We start from the raw sequence: 18,268 nt of genomic DNA, 5'->3' as shown, positions 1-18,268 counted from the left end.
ACATTATTCCTTCAAAAATTGGTTTGGTCTCTTGATTGAAGTATACGTAGAGTGTCTAACTGCAGGTATCCTTTTTATTGAGAGTCATGGTCCCTTTCAACCAAGTCAGAGCCATTTGTCTCAAGAGGATTCTCTCTTCTTCTCACTCTTTATTCCTTCAACTCATGGGCTCTCCCTTATACTTAGACATGTGTTGAAATCTATGTGAGCTTTAACCTCACAAGTAGCCATGTAAATTCCAAGTTATAGGAGCATATAATGGCCTTCTCTTTCTGGGAAACTATGGAGAACCATGGCTAGAATTGATTCTGTGTTCTTAGTTTTGTTGTTGTTGCTTTTCTCTATGATCTCTCAGATTCCTTCTTATCTCTTAAAATTATAAGAGCTAGTAGCCAAAACTTCATTAAATAAAACTTCAATGGACATTTTGCTTCTTTTGCATCATAGGAAGAGTCTTAGAAATGGCACTTAGTTAATTTGACTGATTCATAGCAATTTTGATGTCTTATTTCAGATATTTGTAGATTGAATTGTATTTTACATAAGAAAATTATTTAACAGTTTTCACTTGAGAGTCATATAGATATAAAAATATCTATTTGAGATTCAAGATTCAAGGGTCATTGAGGTTATTGTCTTTTCAGGTTTCTTTTAATCCCCAATAGAAATCATATTACTATTAGCACAAATAATATGCCTAAGTGCCTTTGTAACTTGGTCCCCTAAATTTGGATAAGGAGTGGATAAATGATATATAATGGTAATACTTTTGAGGTTTTCCTTTCACTTTTATGGAGGAGGTAATCATACTGATTTAGAAATAACTGTTCGTGAATATAGTTGGTGTCATTGTGGCTTTTGAAAAAGGCTTATAGAAAATGAACATCAGAAGTTCTTTGTTTTTTAAACCTAAGATGTACTTGCATCTTCTCATTAAAGCACAATTTTGAGAAAGAAAATTTACGTTATGTGTCAGCAACTCTGCTAGTTGCTGTCAGATCTGTTCTTATTTCGTTCTCACCAAAATCTCATGTTACAGATAGTGTTATCACCAATTTACAGTTAAGGAAAGTCTTAGAAGAGTAATTTGCCTATATAAATAGTGCAGCTGAAACACAAAGAAGCACATATACCTTCTATTCCTTCATGCTTTTCCTCTAAAACATATAAGTTAGGGTAGTTTTCCTAGAGTCATTGTCTAGAATGGAAAATTTCATATGATCATATGTAAACTTTCCATTTATTAAATTAGTACTATATATAATGTTCAAAATATAACTTAACTTTCTTTGCCCTAAAAATGACTTTTTCACTTTATGGTACCAATATTTTTGTAGTCTCCCAAATTTAAACCCTTAACATCATAATTTACTCCTTCCTTCATCTTCCTCACCCCTCTCTGCTTCATATCTGTGAGTTCCCAGGGATTTACAGTTTTAATTATGTAATATCTCATATCTATTTGCTTTTCTTTATTTCTTTTTACCTATTAAGGCCCACATCCTTTTTCCCTGTTTAATCATTGCAGTCTCCTAACTAGATTTGCCAGTTCTAGTCCTTTCTCTGCTCCAGGCCATCTTACAATTATTGCCATATTTATCTTTGTAAAGCTAGTTCTGATGTTTAATCTCCCTCAAAGGATTATACCATTGTTCAGTGCCCAGCATTCACAGCACTAGACAATTTACTCCTAAACTCATCTTTGCCTTATCTCCCACCTTATCTCTTCTTACCTTTTGTATCAAGGTATGTCATACATTTTCTGGTATGCCCTACCCTCTTTTCTCTGATTAATCAGTTCCTACACATTCTTCAGTAGCTAATTAAAATACAACTTTTTCCACATAGCCTCTCTTTTTGGTATGGATTTCCCTGGAGAAGTTGTCTTACCCTCCTCTGAACTCTATGATTCTTACCTCTCTGATGTCCTTACAGCTTCCTAATGTTGGGTGGTTTTCACTGTTTAGTGTAACATTTTATGTCTCCCTGTGAGGCTATTAGTTTATAGAAAGCAAGAACTGAAACCTATTCCTTTCCATAGGGCCTGTTTTAGTGCTTTGCATATAGGAGGCTAATTAAATATTTGCTGATTGATTGAATAAATAAATCTTAAAAATGGGTAAATGACACTGTATTTTGCTACATATAGGATGAAGGTGACCAAGCAGCAAGTGTTGAAGAGCTAGAAAAACAGATTGAAAAACTGAGTAAGGTAAGCACTTTCAGATTATAGTTTTTTATCTTTTTTGCAGTGTTTTAAAAATCGGCCTGTATGAGATTAGTTTTCTGGTTGGTAACAAGCTTTTTATAAGTAATTAAAATGAGGAGCTCTACAAACATCCTCAGTTAAACCTTGAAGGCCAAGGTTAAAAGCCTGCTTCTTAAGGCGTGGCACTAAACTTAATCGGGGCCTGTAGTCTTCAGCTGTTCGTTTCAATTAAAAAATCTACAAATGTATGGTTTTATTTCTTTAAAATTCACTCAAATTTTATGGTAATAGTTTTAGCATCTTATGTTTTATTTTACATTAATATATTGTATAAACTATATTTATGTACTTCTCATTAAAACTTGAATTTCAGTAGCATTAATGAAGTTTAGATGAACTTCTTGTTAAAAAAATGAGTTTCTAAAAGTATTATGAGATTAACATGAGATACCTGTATATCATATCAATGTTAACTTCATCACAAATTTATCTCAATATTTGATCACATTGTTTATTATCAAGTACAAGACATGCTCCTGTAAGATACCTGATAAAACTTACCTTTTTAATTTGTGGCATCAAAAATATTCCAATTACCCTCAAAATAATGTCAGTCTTTGTAAATGTTACTGAAATTGAAATCAGACATGTAATATTTAGTTCTTCTGCTATCTTTCCCCAGTAGTGAAATGGATCTGCTCTAAAGGCATAACAAGTGTAAAGTTACTTATATATTAATTTTTAAAGCACTTAATACCCGTAGCTTAACTATGCATCATTTTTTAACAGCAACAGAGTCAGTACAGAAGGAAGCTCTTCGATGCTTCTCACTCTTTACGCTCGATGATGTTTGGCCAGGATCGTTACAGACGCCGGTACTGGATTCTTCCCCAGTGCGGGGGAGTTTTTGTAGAAGGCATGGAGAGCGGTGAAGGTAGGAAATGTTAAATCTATTATAAAATAATACAAGAACTCATATTTTTGGAACCCTGTTACTCCTTCAATATATTTTGTGCTTCCAGAATCCAATTTGCTTTGTGGATAAATGTTGTAACACTTTGACTCATATTTCTTTTGAACTCATAATGCCCCTTTTATTCACAAATATTCCTTCTCTGTCCATATTGTTTCTTCTGCTGCTTTTTCTGACATCAAACACAAATTGTTCTTTTTCTTATTTAGTGGACAAAGATTTTCACCAGTATTATCCTTTATAGATTCTGCTCCATGTCTCTTCCTTCCCATTGTCAAATTATCTAACATTTGGGTTATTCTTTAACCTTTGCAAAAGCATCCATCCTGACAGCATCTCTGGAGGTAACCTGCTAAAATCTAACACTCCTGTAATAATCCACATTCATCTTGAGATCTTATTCATGTTTGAAATTTGTGATCACCTCCTTTTCCATTAAACTTCTTCCTTTATTGAATTTTCTGTTACTACACATTTCTTGATATTCTACCTTTTAACTATTCATTTGCTGGCTTCTCTTCTGTTGCATTAACTAGCACAATATAGAGAGCATTTATGTGCTCAATAAAAAATTTTAAATTGAATTTTTCAGAATTCTATGACTGGGCATTTCCAAATATTTAAATTCTGATATGGCCAAAAGTGTTATATAAGTGTTTATAGGTTTCATGATGTAGCTGTTGCCCCATAGTGGTACAAGGGGGCAAAAACTTCTTTAACACATTTTTTTAATACCCACTCTGTGCCAGGTATTAGTAGGCACCATAGAGGCTCACAGATACATAAAACACAATCCATGCCATGTGGAAGTTTGTCCATTGGAGGGGAGAGGGGATTGGTTAATCAGACAGAAAGTATACAAAGCAGTTGTTTTTAAGCCTTTATTTTTAGCAATGGAACTGCCCTTTTTAAAACTAAAAATCTTATATGGGGAGTAGGGAGTAGTTAATAAAATAATGTATGTAAAGTACTTAAAATAGTGGGTAGCATGTAAGGACTGACAAAGTAAACAGTGTTATTACTGTTTTACACAATAATATGTTTCCTATAAATTCAATTTATATGAAATAAGAGTATGAAATAAGAGTATGAAATCATGTATTAGAATGTGTGAAAGTCATGGTCTGCCTTCCTAGGCAGGAGTTAACTGATGGAATCAGGGAGGATACATGCAAGTTTCAGTTATGTTTTATTTCTTTTTAAAAATTGATATAAATGGGTCATCATGTTGATTTAGTAGAATGGTGTGATACTTCTTTTAATTGTTTAGTTAAAATATTTTTAAGCATGGAAAACATAATAAATAAACAATAAAAATAACCAATCAATTAAAAAACAAATAAATAAATAAGTGAGACTATATCATACCAAAAAGCTCTTCACAGCAAAGGAAACCATCAACAAAATAAAAAGGCACCCAAGTAAATGAGAGAAAATATTTGCAAATCGTATCTGATAAGGGGTTAATATCCAAAATATATAAAGAACTCATAAATCAATAGCAAAAACATAACTTAATTACACAATGGGCAGACCTGAATAGATATTTTTCCAGAGAAGACATACAGATGGCCAACAAGTACATGAAAAGATGCTCAATATCATTAATCATCAGGAAAATGCAAATCAGATCCACAATGAAATATCATCTCATACTTGTCAGAATGGCTTTTATCAAAAAGACAAGGAATACCAATGTTGGTAAAGATATAGAGAAAGGGGAACCCTTGTTTACTATTGGTGGGAATGTAAATTGGTGCAACCACTGTGGAAAACAGTATGGAGGTTCTTCCTCAAAAAATTAAAAATGGAACTACCACATGACCCACCAATTTCACTTCTGGGCATTTATCCCAAGAAATCCAAAACACTAATTTGAAAAGATACTTGCATCTTCATATTTATTGTAGCATTATTTACAATAGCCAAGACATGAAAACAACTTAAGTGTTCACCGATGGATGAATGAATGAATAAAGTAACTGTTACATATACACACACACAATGGAATACTACTCAGCCATAAGAAAGAACGAAATCTTGCCATTTGTAACAACATGTATGGACCTCGAGGGCATTATGTTAAATGGAGTAAGTTAGAGATAGACAAATACCAAATGATCTGTCTTACATGTGGAATCTTTCTCAAAAAACAAACTAAACCTTCTCCCTACCTCCAAACAAAAAAAAACAGTTATGGATACAAAGAACGGATTGGTATAGTTGGTGGAGGAGGAATAGGTAAACTGCACTGTTTTTTGTTTGTTTGTTTGTTTGTTTTTTGTTAGTTTAAATAACTTGTTAAAATGAAAACTCTTATGCAGAACCCAACCATCTAACAAAAATAGCATTGTTCTGAGTGTTGTATTTGGGGAACTCCTAGACTTTCCAGATATACTTTTATCCAGTATACTTGCTTTCCAATCCAGGGGTGGCTCTAGAGGCAACTCTAGGAAATGTTAGGATTTTGCAAATCAGAGAGTAAGGTCAGACCCATCAAAGTTTATAAGCACAAAGTGCCTGAAAGGCTCAAAACACAAAAGTGTCATATATTCTACTTAGTATTTCATTAAAATTTTGGCATACTACCACTAGACTCTGAGCTCTTGAGAGCAGAGACTAATTAAGACAAGGGAGCTACATGAAAATAACCTGGGAGCAACGTAGACACTGGACTGGAATAAAAAGGGATGGAAAAATCATTCATGCAACCATTCTAGTAGCCTAAGTAAAAGGTGTTGGGGCCCTGAACGCAGGCACAAACAGGGAGACAGCTATCCTGAAGGTAGAACTGCTGTAAGAAATTATTGAATATGATGTAATAAAAATGGAATCAGAGCAAATTTGATGAATTAATCCTCAGTGGAAAAACTGTGATACTTTTTTTCTTTTTAATTTTTATTTTTCAATTACAGTTAGCATGCAATATTATTATTAGTTTCAGGCATACAACATAGTGATTAGATGTTTATATAACTTATGAAATGATCACCCTGATAAATCCAGTACCCATCTGACACCATACATAGTTATTATAATATTATTGGCTGTATTTCCTATTCTGTACTTTAATCAGAGGAATCGAGAGAAGAAGTTTGTTTGGAATGAAATTAAAGTTTTGGTGTAGAAATCTATTCTAAAGTGACAAAATTGTGAATCATTGAAGGTGAAGAGCCTTGGTAATGCTTAAGGGCAAATAAAGCAATGTACAGGCAAGTGGCTTTACCTTAGCTAATTATAAGAATCACCTGAAAAGCTAAAAAATAAAACCAAACCTGGGCTGTACCTGACACTAATGAAATATTCTTCAATTAAGGGCCACATCATTGTCAGCCAACTAGGCATGTAAACTTGAAGTTCTCTAGGACATACCTAGAACATCAGCTTTTCCTTCAGAATGTCTGTAGTCAGTCTCTTGGCAACACTACTGAAATCAGTTCTTTATCAATATATACCTGCATTATTTCAGCTCTTCTTGACTTCTTTATGTACAGTCCCCTTTCTATTATATCTCTACTCTAAAACCTGGAATGACTACCTATCACCTGTAAAATGATGTGGTAAATCTGTATGTAACCTGGCATTCAAGGCCTGCTTATAGAGCAAATATATAACAAAAATTTAGAACTGTCTGGAGTAAAGAGAGAATTAAAATTGCTCCTCCTATCAGTGTAGCTTGTAAGTATCATCTGGAAAGCAGGAGAATATGGGCATTTGTATCCATGCATTCATCTGTAATAGGAACACCAGGAACCTCCCAGGCACCTGTTGTAATCATGACAGGTACCAAAGAAGGAGAGGAATATTGAGGGGTCTAGGCATACCATGTATCTTCATTTCTTCCTCTTTAACTCCACGATGCCAAGGAACTTCAATGAAGTGAAATGGTGTTCTGTACCCTTATCTGAATTTTTTCTTGTTTAAGAAGTGCAGTCTCTTCCTCCTCCAGGTATGCGACACTGTTGCACAACCTTGGCAGGCTTAAAAGTACAGCTGGGTTTTGGCAACATTCCTGGCCAACAGTGATAGAAGCTGCAAGTAGAGGTCACAGTAAATGTGTCCAGCTGATATGCAGATATGCTTGTGCAGAACTTAAATACCCCAGTATTTTTCGATGCCAGTTATGCAATTTGTTGAAGGAATAACTAAATGGAGTTCACACAAAAGGTCTGAAGCCTTTGCAGTGACTGCAATTCTGTTTTTTTTTGGCCATAGGTAGCACCAACTCTCAACCACATAAAGAATTTTATTTGCCAACACTCTTTTGCATTCTGGAACAGTAGATTCTTGGTCCCTCATTTCTAGGAAGCTCATAAATGTTTGAGGCCCTTCTTTCTTGCATAATGTCCTGAGGGGCATGGTTAGCACCATCTCTTGGAGTGGGACCAGGACTGAGCTCAGCCCCTGTCCTTGAGTTTGAAAGATCCCAGATCAGGGATCACAGAGCCTGGCTTCAGGAGGCGAATTAAACTCATATGATGGAGCTGATATCTGTGAGTATTCCTACCCTAGATCTCATTTCAAAATAGTCACAATGATGTGTGGTACTTCCCTCGGTTCTATTCTCTTAGTTGTTTTCTGAGATCTAGAGGCTGTGAGATCTTACAGATGATTTGTGTGAGTGAGACTTAATAGCTCTAATCTCTCTGAAGGAGATTCCTCCCCAGAGACCTTCTCCACCTAATTTTCTGGTGACTCCCTCTCTCCTAACAGCTCTTCAAGCCTTTGAACCATTCGCTATTCTGTGTCTCATCTCACAGGCCTCTTTTCCACAGTCTAAATGGGTCTTTCAACTTTTTGAATAGGACCACACTCCCACGCTCTTAAGATTACACAACCCATCAACGGCTCTCTTACCAATCCTTCTATTTATTGCTGTGAGGTAGCCTCTGCCAGAAATCTAGCCTATCTTCTCCCTCCTTTATTCCTTTCTCTTTTTATTCTGTGCAAAAACCTGTGGCACTCATTAGGCTCTCTCTTAGGTTCCTCTTGTGATATGGGACTTGTCTGACCAAAAGAACTACTTCATTTCTAACAGCGCCTCCCAGATAAGGAGCAAAGTCAAAGCCATTGTCCACTTAGGTGGACTTGTTCTGATTCAGTCATCCAATATTCGGTGCAGCAGGAAAGAGCATGTTGTCAGGCCTTCTGCTCTCAAGCCCTCAGTTTTCTTATAATCATACAAAACAGCCGGAGTCTCAGAAAAGCTACATCCTGTGTGGATGTAGTTCCGTTCATGTTCAAGAGTCTCAGGAAACTCACTGCACTGGGGATACATTTTACCAGTGTTACCAAGCATCAGTTTGGAAGCAGGGTAGCGTTGCCTTACCAGCATTATTAGTCAACCCAGACTGCTCATTCTGTAACAGGGGCATGTGTTTCCCCTGCTGCACTTTATTAGTACCACTGTTACCCTTTCCTTGTACAAACAAGCAAGCCCAGCCTCTAAGGATCCTTCCAAGTGCTTCTGGTCACGGACCTGTTGAGAGCCTAGCTTAGTTTGGATTCTGCTGGATTTCCTGCTGCTGTGCCCACTCAGGCTCCCACAGAGCATGCTCACAGTACCTGGCTTCACCTCCACAGGGGCCAGTTTCCTCATATATGCCTCATGTGACAGAAGGATAGTAGAAGTTTGCTCCACTTTCCCTTCTAGAGGGGCTGCTGTCATCCATTGTAGTTCACCTTCCCCCTCAGGATACATGAAAATCTTGAATCATGCTCTGTAGTGTACCACTTTAAGGTGTCTGCCATCCTTGGGCATAGCTATTGAGATCATCCTAACTCTTAAGTGAATCACCACTGATTTTGAGGAGAAATTCTTCCACCCCTGGGTGCTCCCCTTCCAGAAGTCCATGACATCAGGACTTTGTTGGACACCAACTGTTGCATAAGATGCATGGTCACAAAAACCACCAATAGTGCTAGTAGCAGCAAGGTCTACTAGTGAGGGCAATTTATAAGCAGAGAGGTGAACAGTACACAGGATCTCTCAGCCCCCACAGTGGTTCCACTTGCACTGTATTTATGGGTTAGTGTGAGAAAGGGCAGAAAGCATGTAAGAGATCTTTAGGTATAGAAACAGTGCTTGCGGGTATGCAAATCAAGTCATTCTGTATTCTGGGGACTCTGAGAACAGTGTTGACATTAGCTTCTTCAGGCCCTGCTGGTCTTCCGCTGGCCCTCGGGAAAGTGGGAAGGAAGAAAACCCCCATGGCCACTCAGCTAAAACCAAGGATTTTTTCCCCTTAAATTCACTATCTTTTTTTAATCAATTGGAATATGTTAGATTATAGATAACTTACTCAATATTAGAAGGAAAATGAGGCAAATTATATATATATATATATATACTGTTGTTACAGAAACAGTGGAGTCCAAAAACAAACCCCAGAGTTTGCGGCTGGGAGATAGGCAGCAGGAAGCAGCTTTCAGGATGCCCTTGCATGCCTGGAGCTAGTGGCTGGAAACATTGTTGCAAAGATCCGCTTTACTTCCAAGACTCAGGAAGATGGGAGGGATCTTGGACTGTGGGCTGGTAGGGAAGAAGCAGACAGAGCCTACCTAGGGTTCTGTGAATGGTCGGAACTGTTTGCAACACCCACTGCAGGAGAAGACGCAGGGGGAGAGAGGAGGCAGGGAGGAAGAGAGAAGCAGCTGCGGACATTTTGGGCTGGCTCTGGCTCTAGGAGGCTCTCTCTCTCAGGCTCTCTCTGGCCCTCACGCCCTCACTCTCTGGCTCTGGTGGGCTCCCTCCATGTGGCTTGGAGAAGGGGTCTCCAGGCGGCTTTAAGAAGAGGCTCTTGCCAGACTGCTTGGAGAAGGAGAAGAGATCCATGCGGTTTGCAGGAAGAAGGCAGTTTACAAGGAGGCTGAGAATCCAGGCGGTCCTGCTTTGAGAGCTGGAGGGCACCAAGCACAGAAAGGCCCTCCCCAATCAGAACTGAGTGATTGGCAGCTACTGGTAAAGCTGAACTGTGCCTAGGAAGTAGAGAAACGGTGTTTCTGACTTTCCTAAGACTGGCCAGGTCTGGGAGGGGGAGGCAGGGTTTTCTGTAAATAAACAATTCTTTTCCTTTTCACCAAACTCTGGTATTCAGAGTTATGATTCTGGCGGCGGGCAATCGGGCCCCTAACTAAACAGCCTGTGGGTTCTGTTTCAGTCGGAGCAGCCCAGGGGTTCTGTTACACTGCGATGTGAAAGATACTGCTCTATTTGATATTAGGACATGGTTATAGCATTAGTTCTATAAGAATAAAACCTAATTCCTGTTATGGTTATGGGGGAATCTTACCGAAAGGCTGAAGGTTTTACAGTATCGGTCATCTTTCTAAAAATTCCTGGATCACACTGGGAAGGAACAATTCTAGATAGATAGCTGATACAAATCTGCGTTACTTCAGTCCTCTCCACAGCAACAGCAAGATGTCTTTTAGGAACTGGGTTGTGGTAGCACCACTGCCATAAAGACACTTTAGAGCTATGGAAGTACTTCCAAGGTTAGGCCTTTGCGTCCTGGGAGGAAGCACTTAAAGAAACACCTGTATTCTAAATGCCAGTGTTTTTACATCCCTTGCATTCTTTATTTGTTTCACTTAGAGTTTAGTAAAATCGGTTAGAAAGTTTTAGCCTGCTTCAACCCAGCTGAGGAGCCGTAAGGAAACATTTTATCGTAACTGAGAGTGATGAACCCCTGGGGTCCAGTGACAACTGTTAGGTGAACTAAGAGGGTTCAAATTGATTCTGACAAGACTCAGGAAGACATAGTTTCTTTCCAATACCAAACTTGTTCCTTTTAGGATTTGTTTGAATTGGGAAATGGTGGTATTTTCTTTGTTATTATGCACCTGTAGCTACTACCAGGGAAATGAATCAGTTGAACAGCACTCCCTGTTTCATCTCTTGCTTGTCTTCTTCTTCTGTAGTCTGCTTTAAAGACGTTTATTAATACTCACTGAGGCCCTGGCCAAGTAACTAAGTTGGTGGGAGCTTCATCCCGATATGCCAAGGTTGATGGTTCGATCCCTGGTCAAGGCACATACAAGAACCAACCAGTGAATGCATGAATAAGTGGAACAACAAAATTGGTGTCTCTCTCTCTCTCTCTCTCTCTCTCTCTCTCTCCTCCCCCGCCCCCCAAAAAAGTCAATACATAAAAATGTTTTTAAAATTCTCATTAACACATATCAAAGAAGTAAGGGCTGGAAAGAAAAGGAGATTGTGTAAAATGAGAGATAGAAAACTTTAATATTAAAGAATTTATTTCTTTTTTTACTTTTTTTCGATTTCAGTTTACAGTCAATATTATTTTGTATTAGTTTTAGGTGTACAGCATAGTGGTTAGACATTTATACGCTTTACAAAGTAGTCCTCATATGTCCAGTAACCTCCTGGCACTATACATAGTTATTAAAATATTATTGACTATATTTTCTATGCTACATTTTACATCCCCATGACTATTTTGTAACCATCAATCTGTACCTCTCAATCCGTTCACCTTTTTCACCCAGGCTTCCAAACCCCTCTCTTCTGGCAACCAAGAGTCTGTACCCTATATCTATGAGTCTGTTTCTGTTTTGTTCGTTTATTTATGTTGTTTATATTGTTCTTTAGATTTCACATATAAGTAAAATCACATGGTATTTGTCTTTCTCTAACATTTCACTTAGCATAATACCCTCTAGGACTATGCATGCTGTCCCAAATGGTAAGATATCATTCTTTTTATGGCCAAGTAATATTGTATATGCCACAGCTTTTTTATCCACTCATCTATTATTGATCTGCACTTGGGTTGCTTCCATGGCTTGGCTATATAGTAAATAATGCTGCAGTGAACATAGGGGTGCGTTTTTCTTTCGAATTAGTGTTTTGGAATTTCTGGGTCATAAGGCAATTCCACTTTTAAGTTTTGGAAGAACCTCCATGCTGTTTCGCATGGTGACAGCACCGATCTGCATTCCCATCAACAGTGCAGGAGGATTTCCTTTTCTCCATGTCTTTGCCAACACTTGTTGTTTGTTGACTTATTGATGGTAGCCATTCTTACAGCAATGAGGCGATATCTCATTGTGGTTGTAGTTTTAAGGTGTATTTCTCTGATGATTAGTGACATTGAGCATGTTTTTATATGTCTATGGGCCCTCTATATGTCCTGTTTGGAGAAGTGTCTGTTTGGGTTCTCCGCCCATTTTTAACTGGATTGTGTGTTTTGTTTTATTTTTTGGCATTGAATTATATGAGTTCTCTATAAATTTTGGATATTGACCCTTTATCAAATGTATAATTGGTAAGTATGTTCTCCCATTTTACTGTCTTTTAATTTTGTTGATGGTTTCCTTTGCTGTGCAAAAGATGTAGTCCTGTTTTTTTGTTTGTTTGTTTCTTTCTTTTCTTTCTCTTGCCTGAGCTTATATATCAGAAAAAAATATATATTTCTAAGAGATTTTATGGCCTGGGTTTTCTTCTAGGAGTTTTATGGTTTTGAGTCTTACATTTTAAGTCTTTAATCCATTTTGAGTGGTGTAAGAAGGTGGTCTAGTTTCATATTTTTTGCATGTATCTGTTAAAGAATCTTTTTATACTAAACATCCTATATATTTCTTTGAATTTTAAAAAATATTTCACATTTTAATTAGAGGTTTAGCTATTTATAGTTAAGCAATTTGAATGTAAAAGTTAAAGACAACCACAAATAGGCTATTAAAATATATTACCACCTCAGTCTGCTTTATTAGATACAAATGGGAGTCATCTACTGGTCTAAGACCAGTGAAAATTGGTTGGTTGATGATTGGCTTATTTCTTAATATATGACAGTGCTTTTTGAGTACTACTTTTCAGAATAAATCCAACCTAAGTAATAATGCTTCCTTACTAGCTAGTAACTTGTATAAAGTTAAGTAAATTTATGAGCACAGGTGTATAGGGAGACTATTTGTGATTCTTTTCACATGTGTCTAATTGGAGGTAATGAAGTAGGGTAGTCTTTTCAGGGCAAATGTACAGAAGTGCATATAAATGAGGTGTGGCTTTTTTTTTCTAGCTCACTGATTTTGAGCATCTTGATTATATGTTTTGGTGTAGTTATGTTTCTTTTGCTTGTGGTTTGTCGAGTTTTTTGGATCTATGATTTATAGTTTAAAATTTGGAAAAATTTCAGCCATTGTTTTTTCAAATTTAATGTCTTTGCCAATTCTACTGTTTTCTCAGTTGGGAATCAATTTTCATTCATTTTTCTTATGTGTCAGTTTTTCCTCAGTCTTCTCATGCCTTCGAATTTTCATTGGATCCCAGACATTGTTGGGTGCTGTATGTTTCTGAATTTTATAAATATTTTTGAGCTTTGTTTAACAGAAACAGTTACTTACGTTACTTGGGGAAACATTTGATGCTTTGAGGTCTCAGTTTTTTATTTTGTTAGGCAGGACTAGGCCACTGTTCGGTCTGGGCTAATTATCCCCTAACTACTGAAGCAGATCCTTCTGACTTCTCTCCCTAATGCCTGTGAATCTTGACGTTGGAGAAACCAGCACTATTCCCAGCCTGTATGAGCACCTGGCACTGTCACCTCTAATCCTTTCAGTTCCCCCATCCGCACCCCTCCCCGATCTCAGGTAGATTCCTCGGACATACACACCAGTCACTGTTCAGCTGAATACCTGAGTGGTCCCTCTGATATCTCAGGAGTTCTCTCCTCCCTAGTACTCTCCCCTGAGCACTCCAGCCACTTTTGTCTCTCATGGACTCAGTTTCATCTCCTTGTCTCAGGGAGTCTGCAGGCTTCTCCTGGACTCCTCCTCCCTAAGCTTGGAAACTATCCCAGGGCTATAAGCTGGGGCAAGTATAGGACTCACTGCACTGGTTTTCTGTCTTTGTTACCCGATGCCTAGTTTCTTGCAAGCTGTTGTTTCATATGTTTTATTTATTTTTTATTTTTTGGTTGTTTCATGCAAGAGGGTAAATCTAGTCTCTGTTACTCCGTATTAGCCAGAAGCATAAGTCTGAGGTACAGGATTTTAATTGCAGTAAAAACTGTTTTCAAGAGAATCATGTGAGAGCTGTTTCAAACATTAATAAAGGACTAGTTAAATAAATTATGCTATGTCCATAGAATAGAATATTATGCATCCAATTGAGAAAAGGGAAGTGCAGTTATATGTTTTGTCATGGAAAGCCATTTAAGGTATATAATAAAAATATTAAATTCATCCTTTTATTTCATAATTCAACAAATATTTACTTAGCCTCTTATTTTATAGCACCACCATGTTAAGCATTTTGGATACAATAATCAATATAGACAGAAATTGCTCTGCCTTTAAGTAATGTCTTTTGATTTAAATTCTAGTATGTGCATATGGAATAGAAAATAAACGTCGTCGTCGTCGGCAGCCATCCGTCTCGAGAGACGATGGTGTAGCTTCTTAAGTGTCTATCTGCACCGCCGAGAATGGCTGTGCAGTCCGACTCGGGAGTGACATGGCATCTGTCTCCTCCCGTGTTGAATTGACATCTTGCGATGACGCTGGAGTGTCCTCTCCAGTGGAGCTGAAGCTACAGAGCCTGGGCAGGGTGATATGGAGGGTCTGCTGTTGCCCATGCAGCAGACCCCCCCTCTCTTCGCAGCTGAAGGGTCCAAGGGAAAGACGGAGTCAATACAGCTTGGCTTCAGGTGCGCCGCAGGAGTTGCCGGTGTTGACTACAACGTCAAACCGCCTTAGGGACTCCGGCTCCGGATTTTCTGTCGGGGTTTACTCCCTTAGCCTTTCCCCAGAAGAGGTATGCCGCAAGGCAGCGGAGGTTTTTTGGAGTCAGAGTTTTCCTTCTCTGATGTACCCTGACTGGAAGATCGAACCAGCGACACTTAGCTCGCAGGCCGACGCTCAATCCACTGAGCTAAACCAGCCAGGGCATATAGAAAATAAACAGGGTAATGGTAAATTCTGGGAAGGAAATATATAGAATGAAATTGTAAGGTGAATGGGATGGGGACCCTACTTTAGATAAGGTAATGAGAGAAAACCTCTGAGGAAATGACCATTTGAAACATTAAGGATAAGGAGCCAGTCAACAAAACGGTATCCTAGGCAGGAGGAAACAGCAAGTGCAAAGGCCCCAAGAAAGAAGAGAACAGCATGGTTAGCAAGGACAAAAGTGGTCAGAGGTTGGAGAGGTTTCCAGGAACCATGTCATACAGGGTTGCAGGCCTTGCTCAGGAGTTTGGATTTTATTCTAAGATGCAGAAAGTAAAGAGTAGTACCCATTAATGTACTAGTGTAAAATTATAGTCACATATATGCATATAAGATTTCTGGAAGGATATATAGACATGATTGATGAACTGTGGCTACCTCTAAAGAGTAGAAATAGGGACTGAGGGAGTAGGGCAGACAGGTTTAATTTATACCTCTCACTACTTTTCAAATTGAATAAAGTAGTGGATCTGTATTTGTAAGCGAGTTCATATAAATTATTTTTAAAACATTGGTCAAAAATATGAACCAGAAGTTGACAAAGGAGAAATAGCAGTAAAACTCTAAAAAGATATTAAGCCTTACTAGTGATCAGAAGAAAAATAATTTAGATTTTCACCTCCCAGATATTGATAGACAGAAAATATCTGTAGTGTTCACATTTCATTGAAGGTATAGGCAAACAGATGCTTTTGAGTATGTATTTCTGGTATGAATGTGTGTTGATCTAGACTTTTCAGAGGGCAGATTGACAGTGATATTTCAAAAATTCTGAGAAGTACATATCTTAGGACTCAGTAAGTTTTTCTATAAATTTATTCTAAGGAAGTAAATCAGGAAATACTAGAATTCTAGTCCAAAGATACAGATATAAGATTATTTATTTTAAAGCATTATTTATATTAATGAATAACTGGGACCTACTAACAGGCATCCATAGAAAATTGATTATTTAAATTATGTTATATTCTGTCAAATATATTTGTAGCCATTAACATTTATGGTGTAATTATATATTTATTGACACATCAGGATCTTTACAGATTATTCAGACAGCATGTAGATAAGAATGTTATGTATATAATAGGATTGCCTTTTTTTAATTTGTAGGTTTAAGTGTGTACCTATATGCATAGAGATATGCTGGAAGAATTTATACAAAAATGTTGGTAGTAATTTTTGCTATGTATTGAGGCTTTAATATTTTTAATTTTAATTTTTTTAATCATTAATTATAAAATTACATTAATTTTCCAATGATCAAAAAATTTAGTCTATAAAAAAGGAAAAAATGGAGAGTATTAAGTACCTAGAAAAGGTTGTTAAAATATTTATGCATGTAACTTGATAAATAGTACTAAAATGTAATTACAGTATTGTTTGGTCTGGAATCATTGATCTTCATAATACTTTTCATTTTCCTAGGACTAGAAGAAATTGCAAAGGAAAGAGAAAAACTAAAAAAGGCAGAAAGTATGCAGATTAAGGAAGAAATGCTGGAGATTTCTGAGAACACTTTAAATTGTTCCAATCCAGATCATTATGAACAAAAAGAAGATCCTAAAGAAAAAGACAACACAAATCTCTTTCTTCAGAAACCTGGCTCTTTTTCAAAATTAAGCAAGCTTTTAGAAGTAGCTAAGATGCCTCCTGAGTCAGATGTAATGACCTCAAAACCAAATAGCAGTGGAAATGGTTGCACACTGTCTTACCAAAACAGTGGGAAACATTCAATGAGCAGCATTCCATCAACAGCAACACAGAGCAGCACAGAAAAGACAGACTCTAACCATTTGTTCAGTCCTGGTTCCAGTGTCCCAGGGAAGTTCTACAGTCCTCTCCCCAATGACCAGTTGTTAAAAACACTGACTGAAAAGAACAGACAGTGGTTTAGCCTTTTGCCAAGAACACCTTGTGACGACACTTCACTTACACATGCCAGTATGTCAGCTGCTTCTTTAGTGACTCCTCAGTCTCAGCCACCATCTAAGTCACCTTCGCCTGCCCCGGCTCCTCCTCTTGGGTCATCTTCTGCCCAGAGTCCTGTTGGCCTAAATCCATTTGCTTTATCACCTCTTCAGGTTAGTACTGCTCAGTGTAGCTCACTTTCATGTTGCTTTATTTGATCTTTCAATCCATGAAGATTTTTACGCAAGAGGAATCAGTTGACATTTGTAGGATTACTATCCCTGCTGCAGTTTGGATACTGAAGAGAGTCAGAATTGGTATCACCAGGCTTCATTAGAACTACTGGTTTCTGGTCTAAGACTTTTCACATTACTTTTAACGTATTAATACAGTATATCTAAAAGGAAATTACTTTGTGGAGCAAATAAAAACATGGAATTTAACATTGTTATTCTATTTAGTGAAAGTGGAAGGATATTTTTTTCAGGATTAAAAGAAATTCAGATTCTAAACATTTCTTTTGAACTTCTTAGATTATTCTACTTTTAAATTGTTTTGTTTTTTGCAGATGAAAAGTGGAGTGTCTATGATGGGACTCCAGTTTTGTGGGTGGCCCACTGGCGTGCTTACTTCCAATATTCCATTTACATCACCTTTACCTAGTCTGGGATCGGGGCTGGGATTATCTGAAGGAAATGGTAATTCATTCTTGACTCCCAATGTTGCTTCAAGTAAAAGCGAATCTCCAGTACCACAAAATGAAAAAGTCTCTTCAGCTCAGCCTGCAGTTGTTGAAGTAGCAAAACCAGTAGATTTTCCTAGTCCAAAACCTATTCCAGAAGGTAGGTACATTGACTCTATTTCATTGTTGCAGATGTCTATATTATAACTAAATCTTTCTTTAATGGTTTTATATATAGTTATAAATCTTTTTATTTCCATTGTGTCATTAATTAATATTTTAAATATTTGTAAAAGATCTGCATATTTATCTTAAATTAGAAATGCAGTTTGGTTGGTGGAGAATTATTGACCCAGAGGACCTAAAGGCTTTGCTGAAAGTGCTACATCTCAGAGGAATAAGGGAAAAGGCATTACAAAAACAAATTCAGAAACACTTGGATTATATTACTCAAGCCTGCATCAAGAATAAGGATGGTATGTACCTAAAAGAGATTTTTTCTATTTTGCTTAATGAGATT

General features: G+C 37.3%; 1 protein-coding gene and 1 long non-coding RNA gene across 3 annotated transcripts in view; one reads left to right on the top strand and one right to left on the bottom strand.

Annotated features, from left to right (window-relative positions):
* The window catches only part of LOC150022090 (WD repeat, SAM and U-box domain-containing protein 1), a 429,825-nt gene that overhangs the window by 311,108 nt on the left and 100,449 nt on the right, over nt 1–18,268 (top strand). Inside the window, exons 29-33 of the mRNA XM_090280155.1 lie at nt 2,150–2,212; nt 2,999–3,143; nt 16,584–17,239; nt 17,635–17,908; nt 18,069–18,224. Of these exons, the coding sequence (XP_090136281.1) occupies nt 2,150–2,212; nt 2,999–3,143; nt 16,584–17,239; nt 17,635–17,908; nt 18,069–18,224 (1,294 nt within the window). The remainder of the gene's footprint in view (nt 1–2,149; nt 2,213–2,998; nt 3,144–16,583; nt 17,240–17,634; nt 17,909–18,068; nt 18,225–18,268) is intronic.
* The window catches only part of LOC150022091 (uncharacterized), a 60,450-nt gene that overhangs the window by 8,415 nt on the left and 33,767 nt on the right, over nt 1–18,268 (bottom strand). The window contains exon 3 of one of the 2 annotated variants that reach the window (XR_016511688.1): nt 2,771–2,838. The exons of the other annotated variant lie outside the window; for it this stretch is intronic. This is a non-coding gene — a long non-coding RNA (uncharacterized LOC150022091). The remainder of the gene's footprint in view (nt 1–2,770; nt 2,839–18,268) is intronic. 2 annotated transcript variants of the gene reach the window in all.

This window comes from Furipterus horrens, unplaced genomic scaffold (genome assembly GCF_987537825.1).
Source record: "Furipterus horrens unplaced genomic scaffold, mFurHor1.1.pri manual_scaffold_1, whole genome shotgun sequence".
Taxonomy (NCBI): Eukaryota; Metazoa; Chordata; class Mammalia; order Chiroptera; family Furipteridae; genus Furipterus; species Furipterus horrens.
Note: the sequence above shows the minus strand (reverse complement) of the source record. Positions and strands in the feature narration are given on the sequence as shown.